The sequence below is a fragment of the Myotis daubentonii genome, chromosome 10 (genome assembly GCF_963259705.1).
Source record: "Myotis daubentonii chromosome 10, mMyoDau2.1, whole genome shotgun sequence".
Taxonomy (NCBI): Eukaryota; Metazoa; Chordata; class Mammalia; order Chiroptera; family Vespertilionidae; genus Myotis; species Myotis daubentonii.
In genome coordinates this window covers 66,308,903-66,327,001 of record NC_081849.1, presented here as the reverse complement: position 1 = coordinate 66,327,001, position 18,099 = coordinate 66,308,903, and the positions used below count along the sequence as shown (strand labels likewise).

The following is an 18,099-nucleotide window of genomic DNA, read 5'->3' as shown; positions in this document are numbered from 1 at the left end:
CCCAGGCAAGTCTGATGCAGGGGGGTGTGGACCAGGGTTCTGAGGTCCCAAGCTCCTTGTTAGGAAAACAGGCACATGCTGTGGCTGCTTGACCTGCTGCCCAGGAGGGTGTCCTCCAAGAGCTGTTGGCCACAGCATCTGCCGCTTAATTGGCACTTGGTCTTTTACAAAAGAAAATCTTTCAAAGTATAGCCATGGTGGCTGGCTTTTGAACTTATCAGATTAAGGCATAGAGTTCATACCATTCTGGCTGAAAAGTTTAGAATATGCCTTTTTTTTTTTTTTTAAAAAAAAGCAAACTTGAAAATAGCTTTTCTTTTTTGAGAATTGAAACCAATAGCTTTCTTCTCAGTTACTTCATTAACATTTTGGGGTTTGGTCTTGAGAATAAAGAACTAGCTGCAGATACATGACACTTTGGGACAAGATTATTCTTATGGAAACAGCCCAGTGATACCATTTGCTTCTAAGAAAGCGGGTAGAGGAGGCAGGAACTTAAGGGACATCATGTGACATCCTGGCAAGACCCAGTCTTATCCATACGTGTGGCCTCACAGCTCTAAGTCCACTGTCTGGCTTAAGGCAAAGATTTAATAGGCACTTGGTGAAAGAATGAATGATGTATGAGTGAATAATGAACAATCTACTCTATATAAAGTATTGAGAGCTGATTTCTGAGGTTCCCGACTCTCCTAAATTTCTAAGTCAGACAGTTGTAGTTGTCTTCCCAGCATCCATTTCCATCTTCCCCGTTTCAACAGTACTACTCCAAATTTCCCAGTCATGTGGACCATACAGGACTAATCTCTCCCTGAGTTTGACTGGTTTAGGGCACAGAGCATATCTCACTCTGACTACAGTGATGGAGTCAGGACTGGTGCCCAGTCAATCAGGGCTGAGACTCGATTCTAACGCTTTGCTTGAAGTGTCTCTCTGCCTGCTGCTCTTAAATGGCAGTGGTCGCCCTGGTGCTGTTGGCTGCTCTCTGGGGATCACAAAGGGAGGACTATGAGTTGCGGAGCCAAACCTAGGAGAGTGGAGCCAAGAAAGGAAGAGAGATACGCTGGGTCCTGGTAATATCCTCGGAGTGACGGGAACAAATCATGCCTGAAGCCGGTTTCTCTGAACTTTTTGCTAAAGTCAATCAACGTGATTGAGTTGTTACTTGCAACCAAGAGCATTGCAATCAGCATGAAAAACAGCTACTTCAAGTGGGTCATTATGAAGTAGACTAATTTTCTCCTAGGAAAAATATCGTGATTGGGGCTATGCTTCATAATAAGAATCTGATATCAAATAAGTCAACGTTATGACCCAAAACAAGGATATACTACATAATTCTAGAATCATTGCAAGTCATCAACTTTTAAATCAGATCCTATCATAAGACAAAGATGTACTGAATCCAGTAAATATATGAGAGATTTCCAAGTACTAAATAACCACCCGAGTTTTAAAAAAAATATATGTGTAATGAAAAAATGTGAATTCTATAAAAAATATGCTAATGAATTTAACATTGATATTTAAAGTTAATCTCTCAAAGGATGGTTGGTGCACGTTTTAAAGAGAAAGGTTTGGTGTTTCCTGAGGTTTAGAATGTGTTTACCAAGAGGTTATTTTTTAAAAAAATGAATTTTATATTCTGATAGGTTTGTTGAACTTTCATATTAGAAAAATGATAGTTTTAGCATATTTGGAGATTAAAAAGTATCTCATGTAGTTCTACCAGGCCCTCAGATTCCTTCCCTTATTTATCCTTCAAGACCCACATGCAAATTTGGCCTCCTCTATATAGTCTTCTCTACTTGCAGGAGGTAGGGAGTAGTATATTATTATGAAAATCCATATGCATTTTAAGTGGTTTACATCTGTCTCCCTTACTAGACTGTAAATTGGAGGAAAGTATGAACCACATTTTATTCATTGTTGGTTCCCAATTCTTATTGTGAAATTCAGAGGTGCTCACTGCATGTTTGCTGAAAAGATCAAATGAGTGGATGCTAATTTTGGGAGTAAGATGGAGCATGAGTTTGGGAATATTTCAGGAGAGTTAATAAGTGGTCCAACACCCAAACTCAAACAATTCATGGATCCAGAACAAATAAAAGAAAGTTCGTTTTCAGTGGTGCTCTGTAGGCCTTTGGTCAATGAGTTTTGATGACATGGATGGCACCGCTGATGGCATACTCCCTTATTTTGGAATTCTAAATCACTAGACTCCCTCAAATAGAGCCTGGATGACTAATAGTGGGGTGAAATAAAGAGGAACTTCATATATGTCATTAGCTTTATATTAATTGGCCTCAACCATCCCTTCTGCATCTAAAGTTTTATGATTCTAGAGCAAATAAAAACCTAACTTGGGTTAGATCCAAAAATCAAACTTAAAAAACACTAAAGTAAAAGTTGATATTGTGAACATGTCATTATTAACACCTCTTCTAGCTTCCTTAGGACATAGAAGTATTTTTAAGAGCTATATTGGCTGATCCAAGGTCTCTTAACAAAAGGTGAAATGAAATTGAGCCAATGCCGTCTTTTCGCTTCAGTAAAGTTCTCTGCAGTGGCATTCACTCAACAAATGTCTATTGGGTAGTTAATGTTTGAAGGCAGTGCGCAAAGCACGGTAAGTCATGGAACATCCAATACCTCTCGCTACAGATATTTTGTTGATTTATTGTCAGAGCACTTCACACTCGATTAGGGAACAAACAAAAACATCCAATTACTAAGTCATTAGCACTGGCTTTTAAAAGAGAAGATCAGAATACAGAACAGTAGGTCGGAAGGGCCCTTGGAGACCCAGCGCAAGCCCTTATTTCACAGATGGAAGAACAGACTCATGTAATAACGAATGAGATGCCTGCATATATGCTGACATGAAAAGATAAAGACGAGATATTTGTGAAGTGAAACGAGCAAGTTGAAGGACACCCATTTTGACAAACGGAAGCAACAGCAGCAAAAATGCCTTAATATTGGGCATGTGTATTTCAAATATACTTGGAAGGATATGCCTTTCAAAACGGAGGGGGTCAGCTACTGGAAAGGGGAATAGAATATGGGGAGAGGGTGGTTTGTGGATGATGGGAAATTTTTATGCTTAGCTCTATGTATTTCTGTAATGTTTGCCTGTTATGAAGCTTTGTATTGCTTTTGTAACAAATATATACATAGGTATTGCATATATGTGTGTCTGGTGTATATATATATATATATATATATATATATATATACACACACACACACACACACACACATACACATACATGTCTGCATAAGATTTGAAAAAGAGAAAAAAAGTCTTGGAAACTGGTGGGCTGTGGGTTCCACCTGAATGCCACTCCAAGGCTTTTGATAAAACCTTTGCCACGTTACAGAACCTCCCTGAGCTGTTCCTTGTATGAATGGAACGGGGATAGTAATGGTGCCCGTTGCTTAGGGCTGCGGCGAGAACTTGGGAGTTCAGGCACGTAGCTAGTGCAGCAGCTGACCCACGGCAGGTCTCTGTGGGCAGTAGAAACAACAGCAACCTCAATAACAATAGTAATAATTATGTTTTATTGCTGTCTGGAAGCAGGGCCTGAGCAAGAACCTGTGTCCCTGGCTCTCCGCACAATGGGCTCCCACCTACCGCCCTCCTTCCTCTCTGACAGGGGACGCACTTAGCCGGGGGGATGATATCAGGGAGACAAGGAGCTTGCAGTGATGACAACTGTCTGCCTTCATGAGGGAAAGCTGCACGGTGACCGATGATCAGACAATGATCTCTTTCTAAGGAGTCACCCTTAGTGACCCAACGTTATACTTGGCTTTGTGTTAATCTGTTTGTGGTAAATGTCATAGGGTTTTATAGCCACAAGATACTGGCCAAGAACATAATTTAAGGAACTCAACATTTACCCTTGCTGACCAAATGTGAAGAAAAAAAAAGAAACAAAGAAGAAAGAAAGCCCTAAATCAGAGGCATCTTTTTCTAATAAGGATCCCTGAGTGGGTCGCAGGCAGCGGGCCTTGGGGGTCCTGGCCGGGGGAGAGTGCTTTTGCAGACCTCTCTGACCACTCTCTCTCCCTAACAGAAAAACAAAGAGCTTCCGGGCCGGGCCGTGAGATGGGGCTGCTTGCTGCACTAAATCAGCGGCCGGAATGGCTCTCCAGGCAGGCCTGCTGCAGGGTCTGGGGAGATCCCCACTTCAGGTACTCACAGTAAGATTTCCATATCGGAGGCTGGTATTCTTCAGCATCTAGAGTAAAAAGAAAGACAACCATCCATCAGCCTGACCATCCAACTGTCAACATGTACATTCTCTGGAGGAACAACAGTGTGTCAGCAGCACTTGCACTGGGTCTCGGGGCCCCACCACTCATTTCTGGGCAGTCCCAGGCATGAGGGACGAAGTGTGCATGGCAACCTCACGGACTCAACACCCCTTCCTTCAGATCACTTACCGTGCAGAATCAATTACTTAACCATTTTCATAGAGCCCAATAAACCCAAAAGGGTTTTTAAAGCAATTAACTTGATTGTACCCTCCAGTCATCCTTTCAAACAGTATTTACTTAACTTGGCATAATAAACATATAATTTATCTCACAGTTTCCAATCAGACCTTTAGCCCATTTATTAAGACTTGAGGGAAGATGCAAAGTGGCAAGTATGTTAAATATTAAATCTGGGAGGTTGTGTGACTCAACCAACTCCAAAAAGATTGGGTCTGACAGCGGGGACACTGACGGTTCAATTGGAATCGCATTATCTCCTTGAATTGACTAGAAATTTCGAGAAAACCTCTCCGACATCAGAAGTGTCAGAGCGAAAGAGTTACGACAAAATGGAGAGGATGAAATTGTTATTCACCAGCTTGAAAACCAGACAATGGAAGAAAATCTGCTTGTTGGGTTGACTCAACAGTCCCAGTGCTGACAGCTGAATTTATAATTCTGATGGAATTATTAGTGCTCCCGCTCCCAGCGAAGGCCGAGGTGGAACACGCTCCAGCTTAAACAGCCAGAGGGAACATCTTTCCCCAAATCAGACTGCTGAGCTGAGCTGGGGGAACCTGCCGAGTTCTCTCATTCACACCTTTAGGTAGGAAGCTCTGCCTTCGTCGTCCCACCCTCCCACGGCATCCCACAGCCACCCTCATGCTGTCCTTGTCCTTGTGCCACCGTCACATACTAGTTTGGTGCAAAGAAACAGAACTCTGCTAACCTCAGGCATAAGATAGTTTGAGTATTTTTTCCCCTGCTGAGAAACAAATATGTTACTTACAAATAAAACCTAACTCAAGAGTGGTGAACGTTCCCCAATCCTACTCAATTACACATGGGTAGCTTCAATTAAATTCTTCCACAATTAATATCTTGCTCTCTGGGGCCCATCCTATATCACAGAGGCAACTAAATGCCTCCAAAGGTAATTTCATTCAAATAAATGTGTACTGTTAGGCCTGCACTGCCAGAAACCTACAGATAGAGAATCAGCCACACACACACACACACACACACACACACACACACACACACACACACTGCATTCCTAAGGGCTTAGGTTGTTATTCAAACTCAGTTTGCTGAATAAAAGCAAAGCTATTAATTCTTTGTCAAAGTAAGCACAACTAAAGAGAACAATATCTTAAAATAGTGAGCTTTTGACCTATAAAAGCAAGTAATCTTGTCATATATGTTACATAAACCAATTTAATGGGTTATCATGAGTGTTTGTTTATAAAGAACATTCAAAGAAAATAAATTAAGTTTATAAATTGAGAATAAAAGTCTAGAACTATCCATACAATGTCACCTTACCAGAAAGCCAGATCTTATATGTTAAAATGTTGATGGCACCTTCAAAAACATTTTTCAAAGATAAAGATTAACATACACATACACACATACACACACATACATCAAATGACATAGGAATGTAAATCCCTGAGATATAATTTATGCAAAGCTGCAATGTCTTGTTATTTTGGATGAGATTTATACCATGAGGCAAGCACAACCTCTGACCAAGAATGGTCAAGAATGGTCAAAACCTAGGCTGCAACTTCCTGCATTTTTGAGGGATGGTCCCCCAAATAAGAGATAGTCTCCTTATTTAGGGTTGAAAATACAGTTCAGATGCTCAACTTGGATTTCCTACGGTCTCCTTACCTAAAGTCATAGGTTCAGATTAGGTGACTGTCACTGCCCATTTCTGTCTTGCTGTTCTGTGAAAAACCTAGACTTTTGCTTCATCTGAAACACTGGCTCCAAACTTTCTAACTTTCCTTTAGACTGCCCCTCATGTACACAATTGATCACCTTCCAGTTGCTCTTCGTTGGCAACATATCATAGAGGTGAAGAAAGCCGCCTATAGAGACTGGAGAACATAATGCTCCCTTGCTTAAAACCCTCTGCATCTGGAATAAAGCGCAAACATCACACTGTGGCCTACAAGGCCCTGTGCCATCTGGGCTTGGTCCACCTCTTGACTCTATTTCAGACATCTCCCCCTTTTTCATTTATCACCCAACCACTCTGCCCTTCTTTCTGTTCCTGGAACAAAAGCTCTCTGAGCCCTGCCTTTGCTCTTATGGACCCTCCAGGTAAAATGGTCTCCAGCAGGTCTTTTGGGCTCCATCGTGTAGGGCTCAGCTCAAATGTTACCTCCGGGTGGTCCTTCCCTGTCATTTTGTGTAAAGTAGCTTCCCCCCAACCCCAGTCTCTCCCCGTCATAGCACTTATCACCAACTGAAATTACTTATTGATTTGTTGACTTGTTATTGCTGGTCTCATCCCACTATTAAACTTCATACAAGCAGGAATTTTGCCTCCTTCCCTTGTGCATGACCAGCCCTTAGGTACTTGGCATATACAAGACATTCAAAAAGTGTGTATTAAGTAAATGAATAAGCTTTCAGAGTTCAAATCTTACCTCTGGCAACTAACTTGGAGCAGGTTACTTAGCTCCTTTTAAGAGTCTCCCAATACTCATCGTTATAAAACAGAAAAAAATAAAAGTACTTGCCTCATAACCTATCTCTTAGGGTTATTATGGGAATTAAGTGAGATCATGCATATAAAGTTTTTGGGACAGTACCTGGCAAATAGCAAGTTCTCAATGAAGTGCCACGAATGTTGTCATTGTGACATCACCCCGTGCTGGCTCTTGCCAGGTGAGCTCATGCTCTTGTCCTCGCTCCCTTGACTGCAGCCCATGACTATCTCTATTCTTGCTTCCAGGTCTGGGGCCTGTAATTAAGTTCCAGTGCTGTTGTCATGGAAGGTTTTTCTCTCCCATAAAAGAATTCACAGTCAGAGGCCATTTGTCATGCGTCAGTGGAGCAACTATAATTACCTTGGTCTTGGAGGCACGTTTCCCAAACCACTAAAGCACACTGTTAGGAGGCCTTGGTCCAGGGACCAGGCACAAGTATTTTTAACACGTTGAAACAAATCTTTCCTGCCTCCAACACCACCCCACCAACATGCACATTTGCCCCAATTTCACACAAAAATTTTCAAAACATCTAGTTTACTCTTGGGTAGCCTGACGCTTAAAAAAAAAAAAAAAAATCCTGGAATAGGTTTTCCAAACCATTTGGTTCACCTTCCTCATTTTGGCAAATAAGGAAAAGAAAATGCAGCCGATGAAGCAGCTTTCTCAAGGTCATAAAACAAGAGTAGGGAGCCCCGCCTTCCAGGTCTCCGACACATCAGTCATCCTTGCTAGGCAGGCCACCCTCATTTACATATATTGAAATCAGAAAAAAATATATGACAGATTTGTTACTCCAACTCTTGTGAATTTACAAGAAAAAAATAAAATGGAGAAGCAAAAGAGAATTAATAGCACAGAAAATTGACATTGAGTCAAATGAACAGCCTCCCATTTGTGCTTATACCCCCATCTAATGGTTAAATTCCGGGAGGTGCAAGGCACTGGAAGTCCTGACAACAACAGGCCTGATGCTACCGGAAAAGGCATTATTTTGTTAAAAATTTGAGAGAAATGGGTAAAATGCAGAAGGAAGGAAGAGGAGGTGGAATAAAGTTCCATGTTTTAAGAAAAAAAAAGATCATTAAATCCAAAAGACAGTTATACATCTTTTTAAAGAAACAATGAATGATAGGGGTTCAAAAGGCTTAGGAAAGACATTGTTTAAAAATATTGACCAATATGCATCCAAACTTTAAAAAATATGCAAACTCTTTGACTCAGCAATTCTACTCATGGGAATTCAACCTGAGGTTGTAAGGGAACACATGAACAGAGATGAGCAATGAACAAGCTGTTCATGACTGTTCTGTGTATAACACTGGTTAGATAAGCGTTCATATACTATCGCCATGAAAATGATGGTGTGGATCGGAGCTGTGTGGTTGAGAGCATGGCCTCCGGGGCTGGACAATCTAGGACCTAGTTCTGTCACTCACAAGCTGTGTGACCTCAGCAAGTGATCTCATCTCTCCATGACTCAGTGTTTTTTACCTAAAACTGAGATTTATAACACTACCCAACATATAGCATGTTGTGAGGAGAGGATGGGTTAATATATATTTAATAGTCTGGTGTCTGGCATGTAGTAAACTCTGCTACTTATATTATCAATATGTGATGGCATAGAAAAATATTCATGCTATATTAAATATTAAACAAATCAGGTAAAAAATAACTGGTTACATATAATGCCATTTAAAAGAAAAGGTAAGCAGTTATATACATAGAAATGAGCTACGGGGCCATAAACCCCATTATTAACAGCTGCTATGTATACCTGACAGTGAAAATAAAAGAGTTCAAATCTTTTTCCTCTTTGTTTTTCCTCTTTGCATTTTAAAATTTTCTGTTCATATTATTTGTATAAAAATTAAAATGAATGAGAAATAGATTAATGGGAGTGCTAGGTAGTTTTATTTTTAATGGGCTGTCTAAATAAATTAGCGCCTTAACAATAAAACATAAAAATGCCCAACAAAAATAACTCTCATGTAACACATGCAGTGCGTACAGCGTTAGTGCAGGAAGAGCCAGGGAAGACAAGAAGAGACGGGGTGGTTTCTGGAGCAAAATGCCATGCGTGGCTCCCTCGGCCCCTCTTGATAATTCTGTGATATAAATGTTAAAGAGAGACTCTAAGCAGGCTGGGAGCAGGATCTCCTCTCATCAAAGAGGGGGAAAGGGAAGAAAGACAGAGGTGCTTAGAAAATGATCAAAACAGTATAAAAATGGGTAACAAAACCACTCACATTAAATCATCCATAAAGAATCTGAACATAGAAAACAAAAATAAAAGTTAAGTTTAGTTCAGGTGAAAATTTGGAAGCAATCCTGAGCAAACCCTATGTGCTAAAAGTGTCAACCCTGAGCAGACAGAGCTACTGTTCCGAACTGGGGGGAGGATGGAGAATTCTGGGGTCAGGACGTGGCAAAGCTCTCTAGCGTCTGAGCCCCAGAGAGAGGACAGAAGGGGCAATAGTGAGCATGTGTCCCACAGAGCATGACAAAGACCAAGAGCATGGCAAAAATATCTGTTTCTTTTTAACTAAGCATAAAAGATGAGAAACAGAGAAAGCCCAACTAAAAAATGTATGCCTTAGGGAGTCCCCAACCTCAGAAAAAAAAGTACCATTAATAGATTTGCGTGAATCTTTCCAGATTTTGTCCTATCAATGGCTAGAATAAAAATCTGCTAAAATGGCCTCATAATCATATATACTGTCCTGTAATTTGCTTTTGAACTGAATGATTTCTCTGGCATCTTTCCCCGTGAGTACACATAGACCTGTGTTTTGTGTTAAACTGTGGCTTGGTCTTCCCTTGTATAAATACACCAAAATGGATTTAATTCATTTATGTAATAATTTCCAACAGAGAGACATTTAGGCAATTTTCAATTTCTGAGAATAATGCTTCAATGATACGTTACATGTGCCATATAGATTATGGGAAGCCGAACTGCTGCGTGAACCGTCTGTGTATTTTTTATTTTAGACGCTATTGTTAAAATGGCCTTCAAAAACATGTATCAACTGAGCCTCTCAACAATGTGGAAGCATGCCTGTTGCCCCCCCACCCCCCCCCCACACACACACCCAGCCCCCCAACACTGGCTATTATAAAAATACAGTTTAATTTCTGATGGCTTTAAGACTCGACTAGCAAATGCACCGATAGACTAAGTATGCGCCTGCAGAGTGGGAGATGCACGCGCAGAGGCTCCTGGGAGTGCACGCGGAAACACGTGGCCTTGGAGGAAGGTGAAAGCCCTCAGTCCCTGCAGTGTCGCGGTTGCAGCCGGAGGCTCTGTGCCTCCAGACATTTCCAGCTCCAGAAATATGTCGATTTGCTGGAACCACCTGAGGGGCAAGTGTGAAGGAATGTGGGGACTGATTAATGAAGCAAAATTAGAGAACGCGCTGTGCCACACTTGGGTAGGTGGCATCCAGACAGGAAATGCCTGTCAACATTAAGGGGAGCCGGATTCCTCCGCCTGGCTCAGCGGAGTATGACTAGATGAACGGAAAAGTACGCCAGAGCTTTGGTAACTGAGACGAGTGAAAGATTCACCGACTTAGAGAGTGATCTACCAGGGAAGGTGGCGATGCCCCATCTTGAAGGATATTCCAAACAAAGCTGCATAGACCGCTCCGGGTGGATCATTTGGGAAACAGGTGCAAGGGCTGGGTCCCACCTCTGCCATCCCTTCTCCAAGAGAGCCCGGTCTCTGCTGTCACTTTTGATTTATTGATGCACATATTTGTAAATGGGCTGCAGTTCGTGGTCTCTTTCCAGGGCAGTTGGGTGGAAAGAGGTTTTCAATCAGGCAAGGGACAGCCTCACAAAGAGGAGATGACAGTTCCGGATATGTCGGCTGATTATGGGCCCCGTGGGCTGGAATCCAAATGGAAGTGAGGAACCACAGCACGAGTAGCATGCTACATTTATGCAGGTGCTGCAACGTGTCCCCGACACACACATAAGCCCCAGCGTGGGTCTTTGGAAGCATGGGAGGGTTCAGAGCGTGCAGCCTGTGGCTACGGTCTTGCCGGGCCATTCCAGGCAAAGGGTGCCCCGCTGGAGGGTGAGATGATCCGGAGATCGTCCTAACGGCGAGGCTAAGGCTGTTACAGAGCGTTCTTGCCGTCACACTGGCTAAGGAATACAGAAATGTGTTCCAATGCTTGTCACCTCCACAGGTTCCCTCAAGCCCCCCGAGAAATTAGACCTCCATGTGTTCTCTTTGGAAACTGCTGCTTGAGCGAGGAATGGAGGCCTGAAGTGCATCTGACTGGGCTCTCATATCAGGGATTTCTGTACCAGGGATTTCTGTAACCGATTTAGTCTTCCGTGCAGAGACTAGTTAATAAGACACATTCCAGGAACTGTGGACCAGGCTGAGCAGATATTTTTCTGAAGGCGATGAAGCCGTTAAGGGCTTGGGCTGGGGTTTATGGTCACTAGAGGGCACTGGGGCCACATGGCATTTCTGTTCTGAGTCACTTATTCCATATGCAGAGGCATGAAGAGGTTCTTCCGTCCAACAGGTATTTATTGAATAAACACAAGGAGCCAGGCCCTGGGAACACCTCAGTGGCAAGGCAGGTAAGCCTGCTCCTCGGCCACCTCTCCCTGTCACCTCATTTGTCTCTCCTCCTGCCCACTCTACCTCAACCAACCCGGCCTTTCTTTGGATCCTTGAATACATCCTGATCAGCCTTAGAGATCTTGTGGTCTCTTCCCTCCGATTTCTACATGGCCAGCTGGATTGTCGTCTGGATCTCAGGGTCAGTGTGCTGGCTGCTCAGAGACACTTCCTGGACCATCCACCATCAGCTGTCTCCCCAATAGCCTCCTTACCGCTTTGCAGAGCTTTTGCACTCTCTGAACTTTCAGACTATGTGCTTGTATATTTGTTTATATTTTGTCTCCCCAGGCTAGACAAAGAGCACTGTGACTGCAACAACCTCATCTATATTTTTTTTCCTGGTATCTGGGTCTCCCCTAGGTTACTGAGTACCTTTTATGAGTTAGGAAAAGGCAACCCTTTCAGGCAGGTTCACAGCTTGGCAAGTGGACAGCATTTGTGTGTGAAGAAGATACTTCCTTTGGGAGATAGAGCCTGGAGCCCGAGCATATGGCCTGGGGAGAGAAATCCAGGCTGGGTCCTACCCCCACTCACCCCCCCAGCTGGGCACAAACAGTGCAACTGGAGTGACCCCACCCATTTTATTCTATTCTATTATATAATAGGTGCTCAACAAAGAGTGGACTATTGAAAGACAGATCTCGTTCCCTGACTTAAAAGTTCCATTCTATTGAGGGATATAAACAAGTAAGGAGGCAATGGGATAGCAAGAGGGTGTAGAAGAGGAGGGTTGATGACAGAACTTCCCGAAGTTTGGATAGCTGAGTGTGATCTGGGGCAGTTAGACCCTTCCCCTGCCTTAGTCAGTTACCTCTAGCCTTGAGCAGCCTTGTCCAAAGCTCCTTTAAAAGCTATTTCAGAGAAGTGGAGTCTAACAGCAAGGCTTGTGGTCCCCAAAGTCTGAAAAGCATAAGCAATTTCCAGTACCTATAGCACATTAAGCCTAGTCAAAGAGGTACTTTCTCACTCAGACATCACTACAGCAGCCAATGGCAAGAGTGCTTTTGTGAGCAAATGGGCTCATGGAGCATGAGTCACGGACCAACAGGTGGCCTGTCAGAACTAACAGCAAGATAAAACATGGCCCTGAGAACTGGAAGGGTTTCAGCCTGCTGGCTTCAATAAAGAGACGTGTGTGTGTGTGTGTGTGTGTGTGTGTGTGTGTAGGTTTCAGAGTAGCTAGGAAGCAGGGGCAGATAATTAAGTGCTTACTTTTGTTCTAGAAGGAAAGGGAACTCTAAGCAAGGAGGAGGCAGCATCCAATTGTATTTTACAAAGAGCACTCCAACTGCTGTGTAAAACTGGATTGGAGAAAGAGAAAACTGGAGGGAGGGAACATGGGGAGGGGTGCCAATCGGGGAGCTGGGCAGTAACCTAGGCAGGTGATACTAGTGATCTGAACTCAAATGGAGGCAGCGGAGAGGGAGAAAATGGGATGAATTTGGAAGATGCTGAGAAGATAGAATTTGCAGGACCTGGTGATGAATTGAGTACGAACAGAGAAGGATAGGAGGTAAAATGACATATGGCTTGGATATAAGAAGACGAATGGTTTTTGGCATCAGCAACTAGATGGATAGTGATGCTATCCACAGAGATAGGACAGACCAGAGGAGAAGCAGGTTTGGCAGATGGTGATGTACTTGGCTTTTCCCTGTTGGAAAGGAAGGTCTATGGGACGGCCAAGTGGACATACCTAAGAGGCTTAGAGTTCAGAAGAGAGATCTGGGCTGGAGATCTAGAAATGGAAGCACTAACATACAGATGGTGACTTTGCCACTAAAACAGATGACGTGGTCCAGCATGGGTTTCAGAGTAAGAAAAGAAGGCCTTTGACAGAATTCCCAAGAAACACCAACATTTAAGTGCTGAGAAGAAGAGCAGAATGAGTAGACACCAGAGCAATAAGAGAAACCATGAGCTGGGCTGACATGAAAGGCAAGGCAGGAGACAATTAAAAAGAGAGAAATGGGGAACTGTTCTAGAAAGTGTTCAAGTGAGGTAAGCATAAGGACTCACTGCTTCAGCAACAAGGAGATTTTTGATGACCTTGCAGTGGAGTGTGGGTAGAAGCCACAGCTAAATGAGATGACAGGTACATGGAAGTTGAGAAAACAAAACTTGCGAGTCTAAACAACTCTCTGGGGAGGTGTGGCAGTGACATGGAGGCGAGTAGGAGCTCTAATTTGGACATCGTTATTCCTTGCCAAACCACTTGCCTTGCCCCTGGTTGCTTACATTCCCAGGGCTCTCTCCCTGTTTTACTGGTCCAAAGTTTCTACAAAATGCCTGTTCCTCGCAGCCTGATGGATAATCTCCTTCTTTATCATTCACACATTTCCTCCAATGCTATTTGTTTAAAGACAACGCACACCTACTACTTCCATTCAGCCTAGAGCGCCGTCTCTCTTCCTCCCCACCCCCTTCACCCTATTCTCCCTTCTAGCATTTGCCTGCCTCTTTACAAATTCTTTTCATCAGAAGAATGTCTTCCTGGTCCTCCTCCAGAAGTCTTTTGGGCATACATTTATTCATCCAACAAATATTTATCTAGAACTTACAGCGTACTTGGCATCAAATATTGCAGTAGACATGGGTGTAGACATAAAGGCAAGATGCAGAATCTAACCACAAGGAATCAGTTAGGAGAGGAAATAAAGATATCAACCCATTCATTCATTCATTCATTCATTCATTCAACAAGCACTAATGACTGCCTGCTGAACATCCCACTCCTGGCCACCTGTGCATGCGACCAGAGTATGAGGTAGAAAGAGGCATAGTATATAGCAAGGTTAGACTGGACGGAGAGGAAAGAGATTATTTTACTCAGTTATTTCTTGATAATTATTTTTTCATTCATGTCCTTCCTGTAGAAGGGGATGTCTTCTTCCTTAGAGAAGACAATGTAGGTGTACCACCAGCCAGCTCTCTACTCCTGCCACTGAGAAAAGCCCCTTTCTTCTCCTATAATATCTTTCTGTGTCTTGAGTCTACTGTGGGCATTTGTGTCTCTTGGGATATACAGGGGTTGTGGCAGGGAGAGACTACATTCTCCAGAAAGCAGCTCATAAATCATGGTCCTGGCAATGCTGCTGCTGGCAAAGAAAGGCAGACTATTTGGCTGTATTGCATTCAGAGTCAAATAGAGGGAGTCCTAGTGTAGAAATAGGAGAGAAATTCCTTTCCTACCAAATTAGAAAGGAATTTTAAAGTGTCTGGTACATTACAGATATGCATTATCGCTGATCTTCACAATTTTCCTGAATTGTGTCTCCACATATTCACCTATTCATCTCTCCATCCGCCCATTCACCCATACTTATCTCCACCCATCCATCAATCCACCCGTCTCCCCATCCACCCATCCACCCACCAACCCACCCATCCATTCATCCATCCACCCACTGACCCATCCATTCATTTATCCATCCATCCATCCATCCATCCATCCATCCACCCACCCATCCATCATTTCAGGAAATATTTACATGCCAGGAACTCTGCTACATGATAAAGGTATAGCCATGAGCAGGGACAACCAGGTCCCTGCTTTCAAAGTGTCTTCAGTCCAACAATGAAGGCAAATAAACATTGAACTAGTACAATAAACGAGGAAGTGTTATGATAGACAAAGTTCAGGGTGCTAAGGAAGCATGCAGTGTAGGTTATGTAAGGCAAGTATTTTTATCTCCTAGAGATGAAAAAACTAAAACCCAAAGAGATGAAGTCATTTGCCTATGGTCACATAGTTAGTGGAAAAGTAGAAGTCAAGTCCAGATCTGGTTTGCTTCAGAACCAATTAGAACCAATTAATCACCCCCCTCCCCCCCCCCCCCCCGCTCCCAATGGCCTCAGTCCCACAGGGGAATCAGCAGTGCAGAAGCTAAAGGGAAATGTTTAGCTCTTTCTTTTTTCTGTTTTGCTTCAGTGATATAACATGGTTTGAACATCGTAGAAATAGCACTAGCGAAATGGGAAAATTCATGACATTATTCAGTTTTCTGCCATTTTTTTAGAACAAACAAAAGATCTCACTACCTGAACTTCCCTCCCTCCCTCCCTCCCTCCCTCCCTCCCTCCCTCCCTCCCTTCCTTCCTTCCTTCCTTCCCTCCTTCCCTCCTTCCCTCTCTTACTCTCTTCCTTAATTACCTTTTCCCTCCATCTGTCTGTCTGTCTCTCTCTCCATCCATCCATCCTTGTCCTTCTTCCTCAATGTTACTATGTATGAATGCTCTTCAACTTCATTATCAATAGAAATATTCAGCCCATGCCTAGGCCTGGCTTATCAACCAGGTACCAGTCTGGCAACAAAGGTAGTCTAGCTCTGCGATACATATACTTAATTCTGAGGATCATTGGTTTTAGTAAGTTCACCTAGCTGACACCCCTCCTGTCTGCCCTTGGTAATAGAGGTAACCTTTTAGTCTATGCCTGCTTTACTTGGTTTGATTTCTATTTGTTTAGGACTGCTCAGTATTGGAGGGTAGGCCCTAAACAACCCCCAATCAGAAGGCAGCCTCCATTCTCCTAATGAGAATATCACCTCAAGAATGTTTTTGAATATGTACACCTTTAGGAATATTAATGAAATCAGAGATATCGACTCATAATATTTAATTCACTTACACATGCATATTTAAATTCCAGCATAAAATAATGCACACATTTAGAGATAGTGCTTTCATCACTTCACACACATTTAATAGAACAACTTGATTTAAATTCTCTATGTGTTATCTTTCTCACTTCTGGAGTCATTTAAGACATTGTTTTCCCAAGGCACATTGTACTTGCTCCTTCCTTAGCCTTTTCAGAGCAAACATGTTTAGCCTCTGAGTACCATGCTGTCACTGAACATCTTCTCCAGCCCCAGACACATGTTTAGGTCTCAGGAGGGCAGCTGGCTTGTCACCGCCCTGCAGGTGGCCTCCACAACTCAACTACCGGCTATACTGCTTCTCAGAGTGAACTTTACGTGGAATCACTATGCTGCACACCTGAAACCCACATAATATGGTATGTCAACTATCCTCCAATAAAAACGTCAATCACAGAAAAACAGTCCCAAGCAGCCAATCAAACAGTTCCAAACATGTCCTGCTCCGTCGCTTACATATATGAATAAAATCAACTGTAGACACAGAGAACAAACCGAGGGCTGCCAGAGGGGAGGTGGTTACGGGACTGGGCGGGAAAGGTGAAGGGATTAAAAAGTACAGATTGGCAGTTACAGAATCTCACAGGGATGTAAGTACAGCACAGGAAATACAGTGAATAATATTGTAATAACTCTGTATGGTGCCAGGTGGGTACTAGACTTATGGGGGGATCACTGCATAAGTTACATAAATGTCTAACCATGCTGTAAACCTAAGACTAATATAATATTGAATATCAATTATAACTGAAAAAAAATCAACTGTAAACTGCAAAAAAGATAATTTAAAATTAATTAATCAAATAATAAAGTGGCCTTTTAAAAGTCTGCTTTAAAAGTGCTGAAAGGAATGAGGTGGCTGGTCTAGAAAGGTCTCAAAATGCTAAGTGTTAAAAGCAAGGTGCTGCCAGCCCAGTGTTTGCAGAGTCCAGGCTGCCTGTCCCTGGCGGGTTAGGTTAGGGGGTGGGGGTGGAAAGCTGGTTTCCCAGGGTCAGGAGAGGCAGGGAGACTTGGTGTACTCTGTCCTTTTACATTATTTGAAAAAGAAAAAAACTTCTAAAAGGATTGTTTACAATTACATTTCACACTTGTAATGTCTGGGTTACATTTTGTAACTTCCTTTTTAAAAAGGAATTCTATACAAGGGGGCAAAACAATCATTAATTAAGGTAATTCCAGGTCTGTTGTGCCTTTTCCAGAAAGTCGCTAACTGAGGTTTGAAAATAAAGTAATTGAGAGACCCAAAGATCTGAGAGATTTTTGTAATAAAATAAAATTGAACATGATACCCTCCTTTATGAAAGATAATTTGGGGCATATATCCTCAGTGCAAACACATCTGTGGCAAGTTTTCATTACACTGTGTTCTTAGATGTTACATGTGCAGTCACTGCATGTAAAAGGTATTACCAATCCCTTTATACAGGTGAGCACACTGAGAAATAGTGAAGGTGTCCAGAATCACCTAGTTAATAAGTAACAGAGATGAGTATTTACATCTAGGTCTGTCCAACTCTGAAAAATCATGCTTTTTCCGTTATAAAGTCTCCCCTCTCCCACTGAGCTCTGCTACATCATGGGCCTTCATGAACACTGTCACCTGGGATCTCCAAACAGCACCCTTTCACACAGCGGTCGCCAACCTTTCGGACCTCACGGACCACCAGTGGTCTGCGGACCACCAGTTGGCGACCGCTGCTTTCACAGATATAGAACCCGAGGGCCAAAGAGAACTATACCTTTGCTCAAAGTTGGCCAGCTCACCTGTGCCCTATAAACGTAACAACATGTCATCTTG

At 42.8% G+C, this 18,099-nt stretch overlaps 1 protein-coding gene across 2 annotated transcripts in view; it reads right to left on the bottom strand.

Annotated features, from left to right (window-relative positions):
• Nucleotides 1–18,099, bottom strand: part of CHN2 (chimerin 2) — a 231,686-nt gene that overhangs the window by 96,366 nt on the left and 117,221 nt on the right. For both annotated transcript variants that reach the window (XM_059712659.1, XM_059712660.1), the window contains exon 2: nt 4,209–4,247. In XM_059712659.1, coding sequence (XP_059568642.1) covers nt 4,209–4,247 — 39 coding nt within the window. The remainder of the gene's footprint in view (nt 1–4,208; nt 4,248–18,099) is intronic.